This window comes from Amblyomma americanum, chromosome 6 (genome assembly GCF_052857255.1).
Source record: "Amblyomma americanum isolate KBUSLIRL-KWMA chromosome 6, ASM5285725v1, whole genome shotgun sequence".
Taxonomy (NCBI): Eukaryota; Metazoa; Arthropoda; class Arachnida; order Ixodida; family Ixodidae; genus Amblyomma; species Amblyomma americanum.
Window position 1 is genome coordinate 169152249 of NC_135502.1, and position 25200 is coordinate 169177448.

Genomic DNA, 25200 nt, shown 5'->3' on the forward strand with positions numbered 1-25200 from the left:
GCCGTCTAAAGGTGGGCTCCGCAACCACTTGCCACCGGTTACAGCTGAAGAAACTAAGAGATTTTCATCTTCTGGCATTATTGGGAGGTTCAGGTTGTCGCTACAGCCAGTGGGGACAAAGCCGTGCCGTCGAAGGCATAGTTAATCCTTATGACAGGCTGGATAGTGATGGAACAACGGAAATCGATACTGTTTTTTGGCACTCACTCATGCGCCGATGGACGGTTGTGCCACGCCCGCGTATCTCGTTAGAACCGGTGCAGAGAAGCACGCCAGAAAGAGCGAGATATTCAGCACATGTGGCTCATACCACCACCTGCTCTGCTTGAACTTGGTCGCATGATGCACTGCTGGTCGCGTCTAAAATGAACCGAGTGTAACGAGATGACCTGAAGCATTTTAGAACCACTTGGTAACAAAGTCTCGAAAAGGCACTTTTTTCGCCAGTTTAATGTGCTAATATGCTGGTTCTCCACAGCTCTCGTTTGAATACGTTATTAAGCAAAAAACGTGTTGTGGTTTCATCGCCTAAGGTACAAGTGGTGAAAATTTGCGCTGTGATTTCCGGATAGTGCTAGCATGTTAGCTTATATTTCAACCACACTACAGGCAAGGAATCAGCACAAAACGCAGTTTTAAGTTAAATGTCTGTACTTAGACCCAAGCTGCTTCCGGAATGCGAACCACACATGTTTACTTCAAGCATATAGGGCAGATTAGATCGGGCAGAGGAAATAAAAACCGTTTGTCGGTTTCACCAGCATGCCAAAAAAAAAAGTACACTTGTGGGAATACTCACTATTGGTCCAGGTGGTCCCGACTTTCCTGGAGACCCCATTGAGCCCTGAAGAACAGGGATAAGGTGCGCGTGAGAATAGCGAAAGCAACAGCCTACTCAGAGCGCCATTCTGACATACGCATCATTTAACGCTACCCTCACTATAGAATCGGGCAGTGTCCTTGCTTTCGGAGGAAAAAAAGTGAGGGTTAAGACTACTAATGCCTTCGCCCGAGAGAAGATTAATTTCACGGTGTTTCGCAATAAAAGTTGGCTTTTGTTCTTTAACTTAGAGGTTGCAATTTTCGGTTGAAACCTATAAACACCGATAAACTTACGTCGACCTCATTTATTTAAATGTGGTGTTAACCATAAAGGTAAATATTTCTGGCATGCTGGCATTATCTCGCTTTTCAGTGCTGTCACAGTAGGTCACAACAGAAAAATAAGAAAGTGCTGGAGCCGGAAACGTGATGAGGCAAAGGTATCTTAGGAATTTAATTGAGTAAGTATTAGTTATTCTTACGAGGCAAGTGATCCGCGAACTCAGACACACCGTTGCAGATAGGAAAGCTCGACCACTTAGCTAAGCGCTACTGGCTAACATAGCGCCGGCTGCGGGGACTTATAATCGACTTACGGCCGTCGCTTCATTACGTAGGATCTTCCACGGCATGCAATGTCATTGTAAACTTTTCGAGCAGTAAAAATCAACAGTTTGTGAGAAAGCACGTAAAAACGGCACGAAGGTACCATAGGTTCGACAGCAGCAGTTCCATCTCTGCCTCTGCTAAGGCGGAGCACATGGGTGCGCGGTGCTCTCGTTTTTAGAACAAAACTTTCACTTATGATTTGGCTCACCACCCAGTAATTTACCTTCAGTACCATTGCTTTTTGTTACGACAGTACGACCTTCTTCAGAAAAATACAGCTCTTAAGATATAGATAAAGAGGAGGAGGGAAAGACAGGGATGTTAACCAGAAAGGGGTTCCGGTTGGCACTGGGAAAGAAGAATTAAGGGACTAAAAGGAGGAAGAGAGAAGGGAAAAAAGGCATAACACACACACACACACACACACACACACACACACGCACAACGCTGTCACAATTTGTCACTCAATCCAGTCGCTCTCAAGTAGGCAAAGAGTGCCTTCTATGCCTTGAGGGCAGTCGACTGCTGCTGCCACGGACCGAGGATCTTTTGCTCTGTTAATGGGCGAAGATCGAGGCGGTCCAGCTCTTAAGATGTCCATTTATGTGCTACATACTGCAACATGAGCCGCAAGTTTTAAAAAAATGGTTACTGCAAACTGTGCGTCACTATTGACCGCACCCGGATATTATATACATCACCGATAAAAACCGAAAATTCCAATGCAGAAAAGCATACTCGCCGAAAAAATCGAACGTGGCGTTCTGAAATAAACACTAAGCATTTTACATCGAATTTTTGTAAAATAAAAAGAGAAAGTCAAACCCATATGTATAAAAGGCACTGATGTTGAAGACTGCGACAGTGACCAAAAAATAAATACACACAGGTGCCAAGACCAGTTCTATCACTTCATTCTTTCAACGTATGCGCAGCATGCGTGGCGTAATGATGGAAGTAAAGAAATGATCTCCTTTTATCATAAGTGTAGCGCGATAAGCTAAGACATTCAGACCATTTGCGAACTCTACATTATACGAAACAGTGCTTGCAGAGCAAAAACTTACTTTTTCTCCTGGAAGACCTTGTTCTCCTTTAGCACCATCAAGGCCTGGAAATCCCTGCAAAAAGAAAAGAGTGCATGGTGCTGCTGTGGTGAATGATTTGATTCTTTGTACACTCTAAACAAAAAGGAATAAAATGGGAGTAAGCTGTCCTCCAGCGCAGTAACTCTAGCGCAGCTTCGGCGACACGCCCTACCCACGATACATATTGTAACGTGAAGATGTGCACACCAAAAGGGAAAAATATATTTACAGGGAAACAGCTTACAGCCACGCAGCCGAACAACCGGGCACGCGAAGCCCAGCCGCAAAAACGCACTTCGTCCTCTTCGCGTTCCAAGCGCGAGCGCACCAAGCACGAGCGTTCCAAGCACAAGCACAACCGTAGCATAACTCCCGGCGGCAAAAGCACCGTCCCGGTGCTAAGTGGATGATGTAGCAGGCGTGTGGTACGGTTTGATACGGACTACATGAACGACGTCAGTCAAAGGGCTAGTGGACGACGTCGGAGCATGAAGAGGTGTAATCTCGTAGGTCACGTCGGTCACCTGACGGAGAACTCGATAAGGGCCACTGTACTGACGTAGAAGTTTCTCAGAGAGACCTACACGGCGAGAACGAGACCAAAGGAGGACGAGTGAGCCCGGCGGATAGTGTACTGGGCGATGCCGGCGGTCGTAAACTGACTTCTGGTAGGTCTGAGATGCGGTGAGCCGGTCTCGGGCGATTTCACGGGCCATAGTTGCTCGGGAGATGGCGTCACGTGCATACTCTGAGGTCGAGGCAGTAGAACTCGGTAGTAATGTATCCAATGGCAGCGCAGGATGCCGACCAAACAGAAGGTAGAAAGGAGAATAGCCGGTGGTATCATGCCGCGACGAATTATAAGCAAATGTTACATAAGGCAAGGCAACGTGCCAATCGCGGTGGTCGGGCGAGACATACATGGATAGCATATCGGTCAGAGTCCTGTTGAGGCGCTCGGTAAGCCCGTTCGTCTGGGGATGGTAAGCTGTAGTGAGCTTATGCTGCGTGCCACAGGACCGGAGGATATCTTCAACTACTCGGGACAAAAAGTAGCGGCCGCGGTCCGTCAGCAATTGGTGTGGAGCGCCGTGGTGAAGGATTACGTTCTGCAATAGGAAGTCGGCGACATCGGTTGCGCAACTTGTTGGTAACGCACGCGTGATAGCGTACCGGGTCGCATAGTCGGTCGCGACAGCAATCCAACGGTTGCCGGAGCAGGACGTCGGAAAAGGTCCGAGAAGGTCGAGTCCAACACGGTAGAAGGGTTCGAGAGGTACGTCAATAGGCTGTAGAAGGCCAGCAGGCAACGTTGATGGTCTCTTCCTGCGTTGACAGAGGTCGCAGGAGGCAACGTAACGCCGAACAGAGCGGTACAGACCAGGCCAAAAGAAGCGGCGTCGGACCCGATCGTATGTGCGGGAGACGCCGAGGTGGCCTGCGGTCGGTAGGTCGTGTAGTTCCGCTAGGACAGATGAACGGAGACGGTGGGGAACGACTAGCAGGAGCGGAGGTCCGTCAGGACGAAGGTTGCGGCGGTATAGGACGCCATCCTGAATGACGAACAGTTGGAATGAAGGATCTCGGCTGGCACAGTTGAGGCGATCAATGAGAATACGCAAGGAAGAGTCTTGTCGCTGCTCGTCCGCGATGTTAACCAGATCGGAGATAGCGAAGAGGCACGGGCCGAGGTCGTTGTCTCCAGGATCAGGCGGCTCTACAGGGTGCCGAGACAGGCAGTCGGCGTCTTGATGGAGACGCCCTGACTTGTAATGAACAGTGTAAGAAAACTCTTGGAGGCGCAACGTCCAACGTCCGAGCCGGCCTGTGGGGTCTTTCAGTGAAGACAGCCAACAAAGGGCGTGGTGATCGGTCACTACGGAGAATGGACGGCCAAACAGGTACGGTCGGAACTTAGCTACAGCACAAACAAGAGCTAGACACTCGCGCTCTGTAATTGAGTAATTTCGCTCAGCTGTAGAAAGGAGGCGGCTGGCATATGCAATAACGCGTTCTTGCCCTTGGTGACGTTGGGCTAGCACGGCGCCAATCCCATAACCGCAGGCGTCTGTGCGAACTTCAGTCGGAGCCGACGGATCAAAATGGGCCAGAATAGGTGGGGAGGTGAGTAAGTCGACTAGCGAAGAAAAGGCCTCCTCTTGGGCAGGGCCCCAGGTAAAAGGGGTGTCTTTCTTTAGAAGGTCGGTCAGGGGGCGAGCGGTGCCGGCAAAATTTTTGATGAAACGGCGGAAGTACGAGCAGAGGCCGACGAAGCTGCGCACATCCGTAGACGACTGGGGAATAAGGAAGTCCTTGACGGCTTTAACTTTAACAGGATCCGGGCGGACACCAGAAGCGTCGACTAGATGTCCGAGAATGGTGAGTTGGCGGCGACCGAATTGACATTTCGACGAATTGAGCTGTAGCCCGGCTCTACGGAAGACAGAAAGAATGCTCGCCAGTCTTTCGAGGTGCGTGGTAAACGTGGGCGAAAAAACTACAACATCGTCGAGGTAACATAGACATGTGGACCATTTAAAGCCGCGAAGCAAGGAGTCCATCATTCTTTCAAAGGTAGCTGGCGCATTACAGAGACCGAATGGCATAACTTTAAACTGATATAAGCCGTCCGGTGTGACGAATGCCGTCTTTTCGCGGTCATTGTCATCAACAGAGATTTGCCAATACCCGGACCGAAGGTCAATTGAAGAGAAAAATTTGGCTCCGTGAAGGCAGTCCAAAGCATCGTCTATTCTTGGGAGTGGATAGACGTCTTTTTTTGTTATGTTGTTTAGGTGCCGGTAATCAACACAAAAGCGCCAGCTGCCGTCCTTCTTTTTAACTAGCACAACTGGTGAGGCCCAAGGGCTCGACGAGGGCTCTATGATGTCTTTACTGAGCATCTTGTCCACCTCTTGCTGTATGATGGTGCGTTCTGTACTGGACACTCTGTAGGGTCGTCTGTGAATAGGAGCTGCGTCACCGGTGTTGATGCGATGCGTGACCACAGATGTTCGAGCCAAAGGGCGGTCATCGAAGTCAAAGATGTCGCGAAAAGACGACAGAAGATACCGAAGGTCGTGAGCTTGCCCTGGTAAGAGGTCAGCAGCAATCATTTTTGTATATTCATCAGGTGGTGGGACGTCAGAGTCGCGGCAGTTCGACGAGGGTGGGACGCTTCTCACCGCCGATACGACGCATTTGGCAGCAGGGCACAGCGTGGCGAGCGACATACCTTGTGGGAGCGGCTGAACGTAAGAGGCAAAGTTGAGAACCGGAAGGGACGCTTGATTTGCCGACATGGTGACAACTGTATGCGCAAGGGCAACACTGCGTGTAAAGGGCACATCAGGAACCGGAGTAAGGATGTAGTCACCATCGGGAACTGGCGGGACAGAGGAGAAACGGACATAAGTGGCGGCATCGGGGTCCAGGCGGACAAAGTCGGCGGTGCACAGTCGGTGAACAATTGGATCCGGTGGCTCTGAAGGAACAGGTAGAGCGAGTTGAACGATGCTTGTGGCGCAATCTATAAGGGCGGAATGGTCGGTGAGAAAGTCAAGGCCGAGAATGATGTCATGAGGGCAGTGTTCGAGGACAGTGAAGAGCACAGAAGTATGGCGGCCGGCTATTGAAACACGAGCAGTACACATTCCGACGACAATAGACATACCGCCATCTGCAACACGGACCACAGTTGAGGGGGCAGGAGTGAGCACTTTCCTTAGGCGACGGCGAAGACGAGCATTCATGACTGAGACGTGCGCTCCAGTGTCGATCAGAGCGGTAACAGGGACCCCGTCCACGTCGACGTTAAGGATGTTCCGATGAGCATGAAGAGTTAAAGGAGGGTTTTCTGGTCGGGTCGTCAGAGCAGCATCACCCCCAGACGCTGCAGCCATCAGTTTTCCGACCGGGAGCGGGCATATGGGGCCGGCGACGAAGGGCGGCGAGGTCGGGGCGATGGAGATCGACGGCGCTGAGGTGACGACGAACGGTTGGTAAGCGGGGTCTGAGCGTGGTGGCCAGAAGAGGTCGTTTCCGAGGGCGAGGGAGAGCGGCGGGAATATGCAGAACCCGGCGGGTAGCGGCTGTAGGTCGAGGATGGACGGCTTCGGCAGTGTCGAGATATGTGGCCAACTCGGGAGCAGTTAAAGCAGATGGGCCTGTCATCAGGTGTTCTCCATTCATCTGGATTGCGGCTGCGTCGAGGGTAGTATGCACGTTCAGAACCGAGCTCCGGGGACATGCGGCGAGCATATGGGGCACTAACTGAGCAAACAGGTTGAATCCCAAGATTGGCAAATTCTTTGCGAACGACAGCCTGTATAAGGGATACTGCTGGAGTACTGTCTGTTGCGGGTGGATGAAACGCAACGGGGGACATTGCCTCTACTTCTTGGCGCACAAGTCGTGTCAGGCTCTCATATGTCGGCAGACGGCTCGGTGGAGTCGAGTCTACACAGGACGACGTCGCAGTCGTATTCGGCAACCGCGTGAACTGCGGAGAAATTCGGCGGCTCTTCGCTTGTTCGAACCGGCGGCATTCCTTGATGATTGCGTCAACCGTTCCGCAGTCCTTGTATACAAGAAGGTTAAAGGCGTCATCTGCGATGCCTTTGAGCACGTGACCTACTTTGTCGCACTCTGACATAGTGGCGTCGACTTTCATGCAGAGAGCTAATATGTCCTGAATGTATGATACATAGGACTCTGTGGACGTTTGTGCACGGCATGCGAGCTCCTTCTTCGCAGCGAGCTGACGCCCGAATGGCTTACCAAACAGGTCACAAAGCTTGCGCTTGCAGAGATCCCAGCTGGTGAGTTCATCCTCGTGGGTCTCGAACCATACCCTGGCAGTGCCCGTCAGGTAGAAGATGACGTTGGCCAACTTTAGGGTCGGGTCCCACCTGTTGTGTGTGCTCACGCGCTCGTACATTGCGAGCCAGTCCTCCACGTCGACGCCGTCCGTTTCGTTGAAGGTCCCAGGATCTCTCGGATGGGCAATGATGAACGCCGGGTTGGCGGACGCCGACGGAGCGGCCCCTTCGCTGGTCATGGTTGAAGAGCCGGCGAGCTGACGACCGCTGCGGAGTTCCGTGCTTGCTGTGGCTGTACCCCGCAACTCCCACCAATAATGTAACGTGAAGATGTGCACACCAAAAAGAAAAATATATTTACAGGGAAACAGCTTACAGCCTCGCAGCCGAACAACCGGGCACGCGAAGCCCAGCCGCAAAAACGCACTTCGTCCTCTTCGCGTTCCAAGCGCGAGAGCACCAAGCACGAGCGTTCCAAGCACAAGCACAACCGTAGCAATATAATCTACGTAGCCGTGACCCAACGCCGAGGACGACGTGCAACGCAAGGGCCAGGACATCCGACTTCGAAAAGGTTATTGACAGCCGGAGAGTTACCACTCTAATCGTCACAGGACCCAATTATTCGGCGATGAGTGGAACATTCGCTGCGCAGCTGTCGAAAGTCACGATAGCTTGGAACGTCCCAGAAATTTGGACCGCTGGGGGCCGCTTCATTAAGCCATCAGGACTATGCACAACTCGAGTGACTGCCAAGGGACATACCTATACTGCGACCTTCTCTGCGCTACAGGAATGTTCCCGGCAAGTGATCTTGGCCATGGATTTCCTTAATGAACATCAGGCGATCATTCACCCGCGATCCAAGCTGATTACACTTTCGACGGACGAGGCCATACCTTCAATGAAAACTCGGGAAAATCTCGTTGCCCTGGGTGTCCTGGAGGAAGAAGTGAGCGCCCCGCCTCGTTCAAGCGTTATCATGGCCTAAGGCGCCACGAAAGTCATTAACGCTGAAGCCATCATCAAGGGAACACGGACTTGCTTCTACACCTAGGAATCGACATCGCAAGAGGCATGGCACATTTCTGCAATGGCGAAAATCTAACTTTAGCCAAGAATACTAGCACGTTAAAAGAGGAACGACGATCGCTTTCTTGACGAAATATCCCATGTAAGAGACTCCTCTGCCCTCTCTGATCCATCCGCCGAACTTTTTCCTGACCAAGAGAACTCACTCACTTTCGATATCAACCTAGCCCTTCTCCAGAACTGACAAGACCAGATCCGCAATCTGCTTCAAAGCTACAGTGAGTGTTTTTCGACATCGCCGAAGGTGCGACAGACGCCAATTGCCAAGCATCGCATTATACTTGACCAGCACGCCCGACCTCTCCGTCAAAACCCCTGCCGCGTGTCGCCGCGAGAACGACAAGCCATCCGGCACCAAGTGGAAGAAATTCTTCGCGACGGCGTCATTAAGCCCTCAAAACAGCCCTTGGATGGCACCGGTTATTCTAGTGAGAAGGCAAGACGGCGCACTTTGATTCTGCGTTGATTACCGTCCCCTGAACAGCATAACAAAGAAGGACGTCTTACCCCTCCCCCGCATCGACGACACATTGGACCGTCTCCGCAACGCCAAGTACATCTCATCGATGGACCTCAAGAGCGGCTACTGGCAAATTGAGGTTGATGAAAGAGATCGCGAGAAGACCGCATTCATCGCTCCGGATGGGCTCTTTGAGTTCAAGGTGATGCCATTTGGTCTCTGTTTTCCACCAGCGACGTTTCAGCTAGTAATGGATACAGTGCTGGCAGGCCTGAAGTAGCATATTTGTCTGGCATATTTAGATGACGTCGTTGTCTTCACCAAGAACTTTGAAGACCATCTAAAAAGGCATCGAACAGTACTAGAGGCAATCAAGTAGTCTGGCCTAGCCTTGAAAGCAGAGAAGTACCACATTGCCTATGAAAACTAAACATTTTGACAGGTTTACCTGTCTGGCTGGGTTTGAAGACTTTGAATATGTTAACTTTAACCCAACGTTTCGAAGCCGACTCGGCTCCTTCGTCAGGGGTAACTGAGGGCAGTAGCTAGCGTCTTTTAAATATGGAGGGGAGGGAGGGGGGGGGAGAACAGAACGACAGCTGTGTCGCGAAAGGCGTGGGGGAGGGGGAGGGGGGTTTAGGCTGTTAGTCACGCTGGCGCACTGCAGGGAGGTGCTGAATGGCGAGTTTTTTTCCTTGCGTTGAAAAGCGAAGTCCCTTGGCATATACTGGGGGCAGGTTTCCTTTTGTGCGGTTGATATTGTTCGGGGTGGTTTGGATATGCCAGGATTCCAGAAGGAGCCTCTTGTGGTAATTTGTTTCGGTTCCGAGGATGCCGGTTTCTTCAAAGTTGATTCTATGGTCGCAGTCCTCGGACTGTTCGGCTACTGGATTGCGCTCTCTTGAGAATTTGCGGACGTCGTTCTTGTGTTGCCGAATTCTTTCTTTGAAATTTTTGGTTTCCCCGATGTAGCTTGCGTTGCAGTCGGCGCATGGAATTTGGTAGACATTGCCTTGGGCTCATTCTCTCGGCGGCCGGTCTTTGGGAACAGGCAGGCAAAACGCAACAGTGTTTGTGGGCTTGTGGGCATCCTGAAGACCCGATTTTTTCAGTTTTCGGGCGATTGTTTCGCTGACACTTTCGACATAAGGTAAAGTGACGTATTTTGGTGGTGGCGTTGGTCTTTGTGCGCTGATACCTTGACGAATGTTGTGTTTTTGACTTCGAATGGTTTTTTGAATAAAATCTTTTGGGTAGCCGTTCATTACGAGTTCTTTGAATATCGTGCGTTGTTCTTTTTTTGTGTCAAGTTTTGTGCTGCTGTGTGTCTCAATTCTTCTGAACAGCGTCTTCACCACTGATGCATTATGGACTGTCGGGTGGTTCGAAGAGAAGTGGAGATACCGGCCTGAGTGGGTTGGTTTGCGGTATACGGAGAATTGACCATTTGCGGAAAAGTTTCTGCGCATGCGCGGTGAAAGCGCAGCTAGCGCCCTCTGTAGGCGATTTGGTTTTGGTTGGAAAACATGAGCTGGCCGTGCATTCCAGCGCTGTAGTGCGGCGACAGATGTGAGCTGTAACTGCCACGTAACTGTCATGTAACTTCAACGCGTTTCTAACTAAACTGACCACGCGTTTTGCAACAGCGATACTTGGACGTAATAAAAGCCGCTACGAGATACAACGCGCAAAAGACGAAGCCGTTAATGGAGCCAGCAATTCGCGCATCGAGCACGTTTCAAAACGACTGTTCCTGCTACATTTCGCGCTTGCTCCCAAGTGCGCACAGCTCGGTCATTCTAGAAGAGTTTTGCCATCGACGCACGTGCGTATTCGGTGACAGCCAAATTATTTGTACTAGTATGAACATTCATAAATGCTACAATGTCAAGCTGTGCTATCTCAACAGCGAAGCACGCGTCAGTGCGCAACCTCGCCTATATCCGCGCATTCCAACGCTCCAGCGGCCTGTTAGAACGCAAAGGAATGCTCTATCGTATCAGCACGAGCCGTGGTTGAGATGGTGCAACGGGTCGTTTACTGACCAGTTAAGTGTGGCCTGCGGCAAAAGGTGCTGCAAGAAGTTAGCAGAATCTCTTGCCCTATCAAGGAAGCGCGAACATAAATGAGCATTAGGAAAGTGCATTTCATTATGCTGTTACACTCGCCCGCACTTAGGCGCACATTCATGCACACTTTCATTTGGTCATTCGGCGTTCCGGTGAGGTAGTAGACTGCAGGTTCAACCACACATGGTCGTTTTTCAGGCTACAACTCGAAAACTCTTCGCCCCACCCCGTTTCTAAAAACGGAAATGGGGTGTTCTCCTCCTCCATCATCCCCTTTCGTTAGCAAACGCACGCTTCCGGCGAAGAAACAACGCTAGAGCAAGAAAACAAGCGCACGTGAACAGCTGAAATCTACCTTTGCACACGCCTGCTCGAGAACCCCTTTCCAACCAAAAGTGCCAGCGGAGCTTCCCTGTTTGCACGGCAGGCGGCGCTCGCTTTTCCGCAAGTGGTCCATTGAAGGGTATTGTGGTTTCGGGACACGAGGACGTCCAAAAACGGCAGGGAGTTTTCTTGTTCTACCTCTAGCGTGAACTGAATGTCAGGTTCTACGGAGTTTGAATGACGAAGAAAATTTTGAGTGAAATTTTTGATGACGGCGAAGCAGTCGTCGACATACCTGAGGAAGATCTTTGGTTTCGGGTGGAATGAGTTGAGGGCTCGCTGTTCGACGTGTTCCATTGTTAAATTGGCCATGACGACAGAGATAAATGCTCGCATTGGTGTTCCTGGGAGCATGCATCACCAATGGGAGCAACACCAATGGGAGCATGCATCTCTGTCGTCATGGCCAATTTAGCAATGGAACACGTCGAACAGCGAGCCCTCAACTCATTCCACCCGAAACCAAAGATTTTCCTCAGATATGTCGACGACTGCTTCGCCGTCATCAAAAAATCTCAGACTCAAAATTTCCTTCGTCATTTAAACTCCGTAGAACCTGACATTCAGTTCACGCTAGAGGTGGAACAACAAATCTCCCTGCGGTTTTTGGACGTCCTCGTGTCCCGAAACCACAATATCCTTCAATTCTTCATATACCGCAAACAAACCCACTCAGGCCGGTATCTCCACTTCTCTTCGAACCACCCGACAGTCCATAAAGCATCAGTGGTGAAGACGCTGTTCAGAAGAATTGAGACACACAGCAGCACAGAACTTGACAGAAAAAAAGAACAACGCACGATATTCAAAAAACTCATCATGAACGGCTACCCAAAAGACTTTATTCAAAAAACCATTCGACATCAAAAACACAACATTCGTCAAGATATCAACGCACAAAGACCAACGCCACCACCAAAATACGTCACTTTATCTTATGTCGGAAGTGCCAGCGAAACAATCGCCCGAATACTCAAAAAATCGCGTCTTCAGGTTGCGCACAAGCCCACAAACACTGTTGAGCTTTGCCTACCTGTTCCCAAAGACAGGCCGCCGAGAGAAAGAGCCCAAGGCATTGTCTACCAAATTCCATGCGCCGACTGCAACACAAGCTACATCGGCGAAACCAAAAATTTCAAAGAAAGAATTCGGCAACACAAGAACGACGTCCGCAAATTCTCAAGAGAGCGCAATCCAGTAGCCGCACATTCCGAGGACTGCGACCATAGAATCAACTTTGAAGAAACCCGCATCCTCGGAACCGAAACAAATTACCACAAGAGGCTCCTTCTGGAATCCTGGCATATCCAAACCACTCCGAACAGTATCACCCGCACAAAAGGAAACCTGCCCCCAGTATATGCCAAGGGACTTCGCTTTTCAACGCAACGAAAAAAACTCGCCACTCAGCACCTCCCTGCAGTGCGCCAGCCTGATTAACAGCCTAAACCCCACTCCCCCTCCCCCGCGCCTTTCGCGACACAGCTGTCGTTCTCTTCACCCTCCCCCCCTCCCCTCCATACTTAAAAGACGCTAGCTACTGCCCTCATTCACCCATGATGAAGGAGCCGAGTCGGCTTCGAAACGTTGGGTTAAAGTTAACATTTTTGGTTGAAGATGTGCAGTTTATTATTGCCTATGAAGAGCTGCTATTTCTAGGCTACATCGTTAACAAGGAGGGAGCACGTGAAGACACATCTAAAACAGCTGCTATTGAGAAGTTTCCACCGCCGGCCGATAATAAAGCAGTGCGCAGATTCCTCAGACTGAGCGCATATTATCGACGATTTGTGAAAAACTTTTCGCACAGCACAGAGCCTCTGACCCAACTAACGAAGGCAGACGTGCCATTTAAATATAAAACGCCGCGAGCAGAAGCCTTTAAAGGGACACTGAGGAGAACCCTATCAAAATTTTTTTGTTAGCAATATCTGATAGTTCGGCATTTCATGGCTTTGTTGACTCTTGTCCGGGAGCGAAAGATGCATTTATTTCAAAGAAATTTGGATTCGAAGTTGAAAAAAATTTTCCCGCCGCTCCGATTCAAACTCGAGAACTCTTATGACGACACAGAACGGAGTGACGTGAAACATGACGTAAACGAAGACTCCGTGATTTCTGTGGGGGTTCGGTGCGGTGCGCTACCTTCCTTTTCAAGCCTCAGACATTCGTCGCGTCCGTGAAGTAAGGAAAATTCTTCCATGGTGGCGCCTCTTGTCCTAGGAAGTCATCACGCTTGTACTTGCGAGATTGGCCTGTGACGGCGATACCTGTATTTTGGTTCTTGCTATTTTCTACATTACAAGAGCTTTGTTTTCAGGAAGAGTGGCGTTTTTGTGATCAGGAGCTGGTATTCTATGGATACAAGCCAACTTCAATTTCTCCTCAGTGTCCCTTTAAAGAACTTCAGTGTCGTTTACAGTCTCCACCGATTCTGGCGCATTTTGATGAAAACGCCAATACTGAAGTTCATACCGACGCGAGCAGCGTAGGCCGAGGCGCCATCCTCGTTCAAAAACGTGACGGGCTGGAGAAAGTCATCGCATATTCCAGCCGTTCCCTTTCCAAAAGCCGACGCTATCTATTCGACAACTGAGCTGGAGTGCCTTGCCATCATCTGGGCTATGTCGAAATTCCGCCCATACGTGTACGGACGACCGTTCAAGGTGGGTAGCGATCACCACGCGCTGTGCTGGCTTGCCAATTTGAAGGACCCTTCCGGCCGCCTCGCTCGATGGAGCCTGCGCCTCCACGAGTTAGACGTCAGCGTCGTTTACAAGTCCGGACGCAAGCGCTTTGACGCCGACTGCCTCTGACGAACCCTTGTAGATACACAGCCACCGGACGACGATGAGGACGCCTCCCTGGGACCCATCAGCTCCAGCTATTTTGCACAGCAGCAACGCTGAGGCCTCGACCTAAAACAGCTCAATGAGGTATGGAAAGGAAAAGTTTCTTCACCCCGCGCCTCGTTCAAGCGAAGATTGTCTTCGTTCTTTGTACAGAATGAGGGCCTCGTGAAGAACTCCGTAGCGAACAAGAGCCTTCTTCCTTGCTTTAGCAGCGAGTCGGCGCGAAGATCAGGCTTCACACGACGAGCCGACAGCTGGACATCTGTGAGGTGCACAAAAGATCCTCGCAGGATTTGCGAACGCGGTGCGTTGACAGTGGTGCACCGAACAGCGGAGCTCTGCGCGTGCCGGCCCAGCGTTGCGCGTGCGCGCGTGCGAAGGGTTTGTGCGAGGACGGCGACAAAGAGCGTGGCGAGCACGAGGAGCGAAGAGCTGACCTGTCAGAAAACCGAGGTAAGAAAGACAGCGCAGCGGAGATTGTGTCATTCAAGTGTGAAGGTGGCAGCCGTCGGACGTTGGGTCCGCGCAGCCGTGGACCTCCCTTGGATCACCGACGCAAGCCTCCTGCGCTCTTTGCAAGTGTGGAGGTGGCAGCCGACGGACTGAGGGTCCGTGTTGACTAAAGGCACCCTTGGATAGCCTACTTTGAGCCTCTGGCTTTTCGTGACACCGTCGACAGGATCTGGCTATGTTTTTCCTGCTGCTGCCAAGTTCTTCGGGCTCGTGACGGAGACCACCGGCGTCTCCCCGTGTTCCTCTCCGCTCCTACCACCACCTGGCTCCTTTCCGCCGTTTTCTTCGACGCAACACCAGCGACGCTTCGCACTACATCCACCCGCGTTCGCCCGGTCTGCAAAGCATCCCCGCTTCACATGGGGCGCTCCACATCTGGTGAACTCTTTCCTTTTATTCTGCAGTGTTGTACGCGTGTTGAGTGTGTGTTTTTCTTGTTTTCGTGTCCATTTCTTATTGGCCCCTTTTCCTCTGAATTATAAATAAGGCCTTGTTTCGTTTTGTTTGATCTCTGTTTTCTTGTCTTGTTCGAACCTACACGCGATAGCGTTCGCTTCGGAAAGTCGGGGACGCGCTACCAATTCGCGACAACATCTCGGGATTTCTCGCACCCTCCGCCACGCTCAAGACAGGTATTACTGGCTCCGACTTGCTGGAGATGTGGCACATTATGTGATAACTTTCCGAGATTGTCAGCGACGAAATATCCTCTCCCACCCGACCAGCAGGATTTATGAACCGCACTGAGCACCTCTCAAGGCCCATCAAGCAGATCGCTATGGACCTGCTTAGCCCTTTCACGTAGTCAACGTCTGGAAGTAAGATAGATCTTCATACCGAGCGACTACCTCACACGCTACACCGAGGCAAAAGCCCTACCCAACGGAACAGGAGCAGAAGTCCCCAAATTTTTCATGAAGTGCATTCTTCTGCGACGCGGCTGCCTCGATATGCTCATCACGGACAGAGGTACAGCGTTCACGGCGGAACTGACGCAAGCCATTCTGCATTACAGTCAAAGCAGCCACCGTAGGACAACCGCATACCATCCGCAGACCAACGGACTGATTGAGTGCCTGAACAACACCGTCGCCGACCAGCTCGTCATGTATGTCGATGCCGAACACAAGACCTGAGGCAATAAACAGCGCTTTAAAAAACAAGAAAACAACGCCTGGGACATCATCTTTCCTTACATCGTCGTCGCCTAAAACATGGCAGTGCACGAAACCACACAGATGACGCCGTTCAGGCTCGTCCATGGCAGGGCGGCCACTAGCACGCTAGACGCCATGCTGCCCAACGTTACCACATTACCGAAGCAGATAACACCGATTCAGCGCGCAGAAGAAGCCCGAAGACTTCCTCGAATACTGATCAAAGACCAGCAGCGGACCGACGCCAGACGCTACAACCTACGAAGACGCAACGCGGAATGCAAACCAGCAAAGCGAGTCTGTAGTGAGTATATAGTCTGTAGTATAGTGCGGATATAGTGAAAACCTTTTTCGCCACTATTTAAGCCCGTACAAGGGTATGCGTTGGCTAGGTGGAATGGACTATTAAGGCGTCCCTGAAGAAATTTCTGCATCCCAGCGACGCCGCGCACGACCAGAAGTCGTCCGTCTAAGACGCTATACTGCTCCCTAAAGGACGCTGTGTTTCCACTCTCGATGTTTATTTTTGCACATTCCGTTTTGTTTCTAGTCGAATAATTTATTTTAGAGCATTTGGTTGATGCTTGTTTGAGAGGGGGGCTGTATAATTAGGTTCATTGGAGTTTAACGTCCCAAAGCGACTCAGGCTATGAGGAACACCGTAGTGAAGACTCCGGGAATTTAGACCACCTTGGGTTCTTTCACGTGCACTGATATCGCACAGTACACGGGCCTCTAGAATTTTTCCTCCATCGAAATTCGACCGCCGCGGCCGGGATCGAACCCGCGTCTCTCGGGTCAGCAGCTGAGCGCCATAACCACATAGCCACCGCGGCGGCTGGACGATATAATGCCGCGAATGCAGGTACTGTTTATTTGTTCATTCTTCAGAGGTGCCGACACGCCCCCTTTATCGCTTTGTTTGGGATGCAAGACGAGACCAGATTTATCTCGTTGTTCCAGATCATTGTGCTGACTTTGCACGCCATAGTACGAAAGTTCGCTATCGTCTTTAAACTGAGCACGGTTGAAGGCAGTGGGCATTCTGTTCGACGACAGCCGAGCAGGCTTGTTGCTTCGCTGCCGCTTAGTGATTAAGTCCACTGTAGGCACAAGTCAGTCTAAGCAAAGAGTTTTGTTTAGAAGCCATTTTCGCTGTCTTCCTGCTCTCCGGACTGCAGTCACCACCGCGTGCAATATCTCCTGACTGCAACGTTCCTTGCCTTGTTACGAAAAATGTATGGCTCGCTGTGTTCTAGGCTACTCAACACGAGTGCGTGTGTCTCCGGAGGAAAGATGCAAAAATGACGCTGTATTGAGGCTTAGTGCAATACTCGGCGCTGAGCATTTCTTTTCGCGGGAAAATCTTTCAGTGTCATCGTTTCTTTTCCTTTTTATCCAGAGAAGACCGATAATGCTGCAGATGAACCAGCGCAAAGGAGGGCAAGACTGAGGAGGACATTTAAGACGGTAGCATTTCCGTCCTCATCCGCCTTCTTCGTTCTCACCACTTTGTGCTGGTTCATCAAAGAAGGAACAACCAACTGGCCCAACACCAAGTGATGCAACAGCGCTTGATGGCGAGCCGGGGTAGCTAATGGACTTGCTGCTGACATCATCGGTGGCTGAAGGGGCTCTGTTTGATTGGGCAGACGCTTGCGCTCTTGACGTCTACGTCTTCATCGGCGCTACGTGCACATGTATGGTAATCACGTGACTGCGGACAGTCGCCGGTAGACACGAACGCAACCAACGCGCCACTATCCCCGGGAGAGAAAACATTTTGTAGCGATAGCTACACTATGCCAGCCACATCGCGAGTCAGTGTGGCTGCGCGCTGAGCCGTGGCACCACCGATCCACCAGATGTGCGCATGCGCAGAGTGACTTAATAGCCCGCATCTGGTGTACGCACCGCGCGCCTATCCGCTACCGTGACGGCGGAGCAGACGCCATCCGCCTCGTCAGTTGTGCACATGCACGGAGTGACGTCAGAGCACGCTGCTGGTGAGCAAGTGGGAAGCTAGGAGCAGCCGTGGCCTCAGTGGTCAACGGAAAGGGGGAACCTGAGATAGCAGCATCCATTCGAAGCCGCAACCCGGAAACGGCGGAAGAAGTCGCAATAGCGCTCGCATGCGTAGGAACGCAGGCCAAAATTATAGCTAGTGACAGCAAAACTGCAGTCTACAATTATGGCAGAGGGAGGATTGCCTTAGAAGCAGCACAAATTCTAAAAAAGAAGGAAATTGGGAGGGACGTACGCATCGTGTGGGTACCAGCTCACGCATCCATCCCTGGAAACGAGGCGGCAAACACCCTGGCTCGAGACCTCTACTTCCGAGCCAGGGGAGAGCCGCCCGACTGCAAGGACCTGGATGAGAGACTGATCAGCTATGCAGAAATAATAGAGAGCTATAGAAGTCAAAGGAGGATTTTCCCTCCGTCGTACAAAACACTAGGGAATAAAGAAGCTACAACATGGCGTAGACTACAAGCTGGGAACTTCATAAACCCGGTGTGGGCATCACACGTATTTAGGGAAAAGGAAATAGAGGAAAAATGCAAAAAATGTGAGAATAGGGGGACCCTAGATCACATCATTTGGGAATGTACACACTCCCCAGGGATTAAAGAAGGAATAAATAGCAAGGAAGCCTGGGAAACCCTTCTGCAAAGCGCGGACCCCGCCGTGCAGAAAAAAGTTATTCACCTGGCACTGGAGGCCGCAAGAGACCAAGAACTCTATGCCTGCCTTTAGATGCGAGGCTCCCGGCCCCCACCCCTAGGCCTGCGTGCCAGAGATGGGGAGTAGGGGAGCCTCTTCTCTGGTGGAAATAAAGGTTTTTGGAATGGAATGGAATGGTGTGCGCACCGCGTGCCTATATAGCGCAACAATTTCGAGCCTTCAGCGTGGCGGCGCCGTGGCCACCGTGGCAGCTGCCGGCGGCGCGACGAAACCGCGTGGGGGAGGAGTGGAGAGGGGGAGAGGGGGAGAGAGTGAATCCACGTCCAGGGACGAAGATGAGGTAAGAACTCCCAGCAAAATGCAGCGGCGAAAGACTGCTTTGCGATTCGACTAAGCGAGTTCCACTCGACCAGCTGTAACTATAGCGTCACTCCAGGTTTAACCAGAGCTAAACGACAGCCATTTTATTTCTTTACTGGAGCCGTAAAACGAAGCGCGTCGCAGTACTCAGCGGGCGGCGTTTCACGGCATACGCACAGAAGCCAGCACTGGCGAGAGACACGCGGAAGCCAGAAAGAAATGTTGTATTGACAAGATTCTACGGTTTCCTCGGCGGTCCTTGAAATTCTCGCGTGAGAACGGGCCGAGTAATAGCGCACTCTAAATCGGTGATTATGGGGTTCGTAAGACTAGAATCGAGAAAAATTATTACTGTAGGACAATGCAAGTGATGTCCGGATGCTCACGGCTTTTCGAATCGGTCAGGTTGCTGAGTTTCTTCGGCGAAGTGAGCAGCGAAAAAAAAGCACAAGCCCGAGAAAAAAAAAAAGGGGGGGGGGGAGGGGGGGCGTGCACACTTAGTGCTCAAAACGGCCGTCGCTGCATCAACTAGCCTTCTGCGGTTTAATCAAACGAGGACTAAGCTTTGCTTCCAAGCGGTTGAACGTTTAAGTCAGGCCTGGAAGCCATCTTTTAGTGAGTTTCGTTGGATAGCATTATTTCTGCAGAACTGGTGCGCCTTCCCTCTTTTTATTGACCTCGAGCTATGAGCGTCGCTAGCTTCACGACGGAAGGACACCCATTAGCTTGCTTGGTGGTCGTGTTAGTCTTCATCTTTCCTTCAATGCGTTAGCCGACCAAAAAGTGACAGTTGAGAGCATTTGCTTTGGCAGCAGAGTAATTATGACGTATCGGGGCATTCTGCCGCTGCTCATGGTGCTGGCTACCCTCAAAAATAAATGTCCTGTTTGGAAGCCTCATAGTATACATGGTGTTATCAACAGTTTTAAGGAAATGAATGTATACACACCCTGTGTCCTTTCGCGCCAGGGAGGCCCGGCATTCCAGGCAGACCACGAGTACCCTGCAATACGACAAAACGAGAGAGTCAGTGATAGTGTAGTGCACGGACGGAAGCAGACAAACTAACAAGTTTTGCTCATAAAGAAAGCCGGAGCGTTCCATTATTTCTATACGCAGATCGCTATTACAGGAATATGATGGGTGCGTGTTGCAAAAAGATTTAGCAGGCTCTTGGGCACCGACATTGTCGACGTCCTGTTTTTTTAGCGAGAGCTAGCTCCCGGCGCCTCCAAGATCATAATACATCACCGCACAAATACTCAGCGAATCTTCTTTTCTGATAATCTCTGAAAATTTGATAACTTTTAGAGCCTAACAAGGTGATGCGTTAATTACGCGAACGCGTCCAATATACGAGTACATACGGTATATGGTCTCGTCAGCTCGGCTGAAAACTTGGCTTCTGCAAACCTGAAAGTCCCGGAATTTTGGGGCATTCTGAAGTAAGCCTGCCGGCGAGAATGTGGCTGAAACGGGTTCCTCGCCGAACAATCTTTCGTCATATGGACGCATCACTGCTCACTCCTCGATTTCATTATGTCGACGAAACAGCAGGATAAAGGCTTCTCCCAACATCTCTTCAATTAAACTTGTCCTTGGACAGCTGCGTCCACCGTATCACCGCAAGCTTTTTGACCTCATCCGGCCACTGCTACCGCCCCCTGCTGCGCGTGCCTTCTCTTGGAATCCACTCCGTTACCCTTAAGGACAAGCGGTTTTCTTGCCTTCGCATCGCGTGCTCTGCCCGAGCCCATTTCTGCCTTTTGATTTTGCTTAGGATGTAATTAACTCGCGCTTGTTGCCTCGCACACTCTGCCCTCTGTCCCTTAAAGTCACACCTATCATTTCTCTTTCTGTAGCTCGCTGCGTTGTACTCAGTTTACATTTGGCCCTTTTGGTTGCCCTGGACGTTTCTGTTCTAACCGTTGGTACCGGTGAGGTGCTGCTGTTATGTACTTTTCTCTTGAGGGATCTTGATAAACTGCCATTCATGATATGAGAAAACTTGACAACATACCTTTTTATGCCCTGAGGCAGTACATATCGGTTTTTGAAAAGTTTAGATATAAACTTTCTGCGTATGCGTTCACATGTTAGCCACCCATTGGCACGCATATGAATGCCTAAGTTTACCGATTTCATAATTGATTTTAAAAAATGAGTGCGCATGCCAGGGCTATCAGTCCAAGCAGTGCAAGCTCAATAATGCAGCCAGGACAGACCATTGGACCCGGCGGGCCTTGCGGTCCGGGACGGCCGTCTTCTCCCGCGTCGCCCTGGTTACCGAGTAAGAAAAGGAAAAAAAGGTCTTGGTTAATGTTCCTTATATTTCAGAAGTGTTCAAAATAATAGCGATGGCAGAAAAGACATATGTACTTGCGAGGTGGTAAGATTGTGTCCTGACTTTTGCTTTTACATTACTGCACCTTAGGAGTCTTGGAGAGTGCGAGTTGGCATTGTAATAATAGTGGCTAGTGCACCATTACCTTTCGACTCGAACGGCGCGTGCCAGATGCGCAAATAGTAGTACATACAATGTATTGTCATTGGACGCACACTGTGCAGTGTTTGCTTCACGTCATATTGCAGCCGCACTATTCTGTAGTCTTCCAGAGAAAGACGTTTTCGCTCTGTTCCGCACACTTCTCAATGAAGCAGTTCTACCAATGCCTCTCTAGGGAATGCGTGAATCGACCCGGTGTCTCTAAGTAGAGCTCCGGGCGCGCTCTTTATCGTAGCCGCTTGACGCGAGCTGCTGCACTTAAATAGGTTCATATGCTGCAGTTTGACTTATGTGGACAAGGTTGAGTTGCTGCAAAACGCAGTTTTGGAAGTCCTGTGATTCAATCAGGCATTAATTCTGAGACCACTGCCACATTACCGCTTGCCCTGCTAGATATGTGCAGGGAAAATTATGCCAGCACAGTTACACGGCAGAAAACCACTCGCTCAGACGGCTGCATGGAAGAAAAAAAAAAGAAGTCTGTTAACTTGGAGATTTGGTTATAAATATTGCGCAAAAGGGCTTCACCTAGCGGAATGTTCTGTTCAAACATGCATGCAAGTATATTCCTTCGGTGTATGGTACTTAAAGCACTTTATCAGATAAAAAGCACACTGAAGAATTTATCGAGCGATTTTGACAACAGGAGAGCGTGCTTAATTAACTGGTTATTGTATCAGTTCGCAATGACGGCACTCGACAGCATGAAGGCCAGAACAAGAAGAATCAAGTTTATTGCAGGGCATTGATATATATAGCCTTCGTGATAGCGCGGTTTACGCACTGCGCATGTCAGGCACATTGTTATCGTCTTATCACGCAAGCCCGATACATCCTTCCAAGGTTAGCACAAGACAGTGGTTCAAGTTCATGATAACTGATTGAAAGCAGCGTCATAACGAAGACGTTGGGGAGACTTCACGGTACGAGTCGACCTCCTCAGACTGATGACACTGGTGGGTTGCTCTGGATGGGTAATCGAAGCCGAAGGCGTGGCACCGTGGGCCAGATGTTGGTCACAGAGCCCCGGAGGCTGCTGGGGTGCTGCACTTGTAGTGCCAGAAGGCTGCGGTGTCACACTCCCTGGACTGCTCCTTGCATTTGGGTCAGCTTCGTCTGCGCAGTCGTCGTCGATGTCTTCGTCACTTGTTTCAGCATACTGCTCGCTGGAATGAAGCAGGTGTCGCCTGTTGCACCGAAGAACACGACGACTTTCAGTTACAACGTGGTAGGACCTCGGGGCTGCTTCCCCAACCACCTTTCCTTTCTGTGACCAAGTTGTCTCGCAGCCTGACGACGTCATCTTTACCTAGTTGAGGCAACGGCTGTCCTTTGGGCGTCTGGCGGTGCTTCTTGACTTCGATAGTCTTGATACCGCCAAAATCGGGGAGATTAGATCGAAGGCGCCTGCCTTGAAGAAGCTCGCCAGGGGATTGACCATCAATCAGTGGCATTGATCGGTAGGCCAGAAGGCCTAGCCAGAAGTCGTGTCGTGCGTCTTGAGTTTTCTTCATTATCCGCTTGACAATTTGCACACCTTTTTCGGCAAGGCCGTTAGACTGCGGGTAGTGTGGGCTAGACGTGACGTGCGCAAAATCATACTCTTTAGCGAAGGCTGCGAACTCTTGGCTTGAAAACTGTGGTCCATTATCAGTGCACAGTTCGATAGCAATGCCGTATCGAGCAAACATAGCACTGAGAGCCGCAACGACACTTCTTGCACTTGTGTCTGGAAGCCTCTCGACATCTGGGAAGTTGGAAAGAGCGTCATATACGACAACGTATGAATTTTCCCCAAAACAAAAGATGTCCGCTCCGACCCTGTACCACGCACACTGCGGCACCGGGCGCATTATCAGCGGTTCTTTGGCTTGCTGGTACGCGAACTTTCTGCATGTAGAACAGTTTTGGAGAAGCACTGCGATGTCGTTGTTCAAGCCTGGCCAAAAAACGAGAAGTCTTGCTCTTTCTTTGCATTTGTTTAAGCCAAGGTGGCCGGCATGAATTCTTGTTAGCATTTCTTGTCTCATGCTTCTCGGTATGACAGCTTTTGTTCCTTTGAACAGAATTCCGTTGATTACGGACAGTTCAGATGAAAACGGCTTCAGCTCACCTTGAATTGGTTTTCCTGCTGATAAGTTGCTGACGACAGCCTGCAAGTATCAGTCACGAGCAGTTTCCTTTGCCAGTTTCTGCTGCGTTGTTACCGTGACCATGCCGTTCAGGGGCTGCAGTGCGTGAACTTCGACGTCTTCTGTGGCACCAGCATTGTCGACACCCCCGGGTGTAGTCGATCGTGAGAGCATGTCTGCCAAGACCAGGTGCTTCCCTGGAACGCACTGTAGAACATAGTCATATCTGAGAAGTCTTAAAAAAAATCTCTGCAATCGTGGGGGCATGTCACAAATTTCTGTAGCAGCGATTGACAGAAGTGGCTTGTGGTCGGTCTCGATAATGACCGTCTGTCCATACACAAACTGATGAAACTTCTCGCAACCAAACAGAATGCCCAGCGTCTCCTTTTCAATTTGCCCGTAACGCTGCTCCGGTGGTGTTAAGACTCGTGAAGCATATGCCACCGGTCGCCAGTGACCACCGTGACACTGTAAAAGCGCCGCTCCGACGCCGTCCTTGGACGCATCGCAAGTTATTTTTGTTTTCTTTTTGGGGTCAAATATTGCTAGCAAGGGTGATGTCGCAAGTGCCTGCGTGATGCATTTCCATTCCTTCGCGTGGTTTTCGGTCCACTCGAACTCGACTTGCGGTTTGATAAGCGCTCGCAGCATCGCTGTTCGTTCTGACAACACTGGCACGTATTTTCCGAAGTAGTTGATCACTCCTAACATGCGCTGTAGATCGGTTTTGCTTTTTGATGTTGGCATTTCCAACAGATTGCGCACCAGCCTCGGGTGCGGGGAAATTCCTTTTTGTCCGATAACGTCACCCAGAAAATGCACCTCTGTTAAACCGAACTTGCATTTTTCGGCGTTTAGTGTCAATCCTGCTGTTTCGGCAGCTTTCAGAACAGCTACTAGCCGTTCATCATGCTCTTGACGTGTAGTGCCCCACACCAAAATGTCGTCGATATACACGTGAACTCCTGGCAGCCCGTCCAACATCTGACTCAACATTTTGTGAAAAACTTCCGGTGCCAATGAAATGCCAAACGGCAGGCGCAAGTAACTGTATCGACCGAAAGGAGTGGCAAAAGTGCAAATTTTTGATGTTGCGTCGTCGAGGGGTATCTGGTGAAACCCAGAGTTTGCATCTAGGCAACTAAAATAGCAAGCACCGGTCAATTCTGCTTCAATATCTTCTCGCCTGGGAAGCTGGTAGTGTTGCCTCTTTATATGCTCATTGATCCTTCTCGGGTCCATGCACACCCTAAGACTGCCGTCTTTCTTTTTGACCAAAACCAAAAGGCTTACCCAGTCGGTAGGTCAATCTTCTTTTGTGATGATACCAGCTCTCTCCATTCTTTGAAGCTCGTCGCGAAGCGGTTGGCGCAAAGACAGGGGCACCCGCCGCGCTGGCTGGACGACTGGGGTAGCATCTGGCTGTAGTACCATGCTGCATGGTTGCTTTAGGCATCCTAAACCCTCAAAGACGTGCCTGAAGTGCTTGATCGATTCGTACTCAGCAGAAGTGCTGAAAGTGTCCACTGTGCGCTGCACAAGGCCTAGTGCTTCGCATGCGTGAAGCCCCAGTATTGCACGACGTCCATTTTTCACCACGTAGAATTTCACTGTAGTTGCAGCATCTCCAACGGTTATTTTTTGGACT

General features: G+C 50.6%; 1 protein-coding gene across 1 annotated transcript in view; it reads right to left on the minus strand.

Annotated features, from left to right (window-relative positions):
* LOC144094168 (uncharacterized) overlaps positions 1-25200 on the minus strand; it is a 459487-nt gene that overhangs the window by 277040 nt on the left and 157247 nt on the right. Inside the window, exons 11-14 of the mRNA XM_077628085.1 lie at positions 21137-21190; positions 19861-19914; positions 2499-2552; positions 800-844 (exon numbers count right to left, since the gene is read on the minus strand). Of these exons, the coding sequence (XP_077484211.1) occupies positions 800-844; positions 2499-2552; positions 19861-19914; positions 21137-21190 (207 nt within the window). The remainder of the gene's footprint in view (positions 1-799; positions 845-2498; positions 2553-19860; positions 19915-21136; positions 21191-25200) is intronic.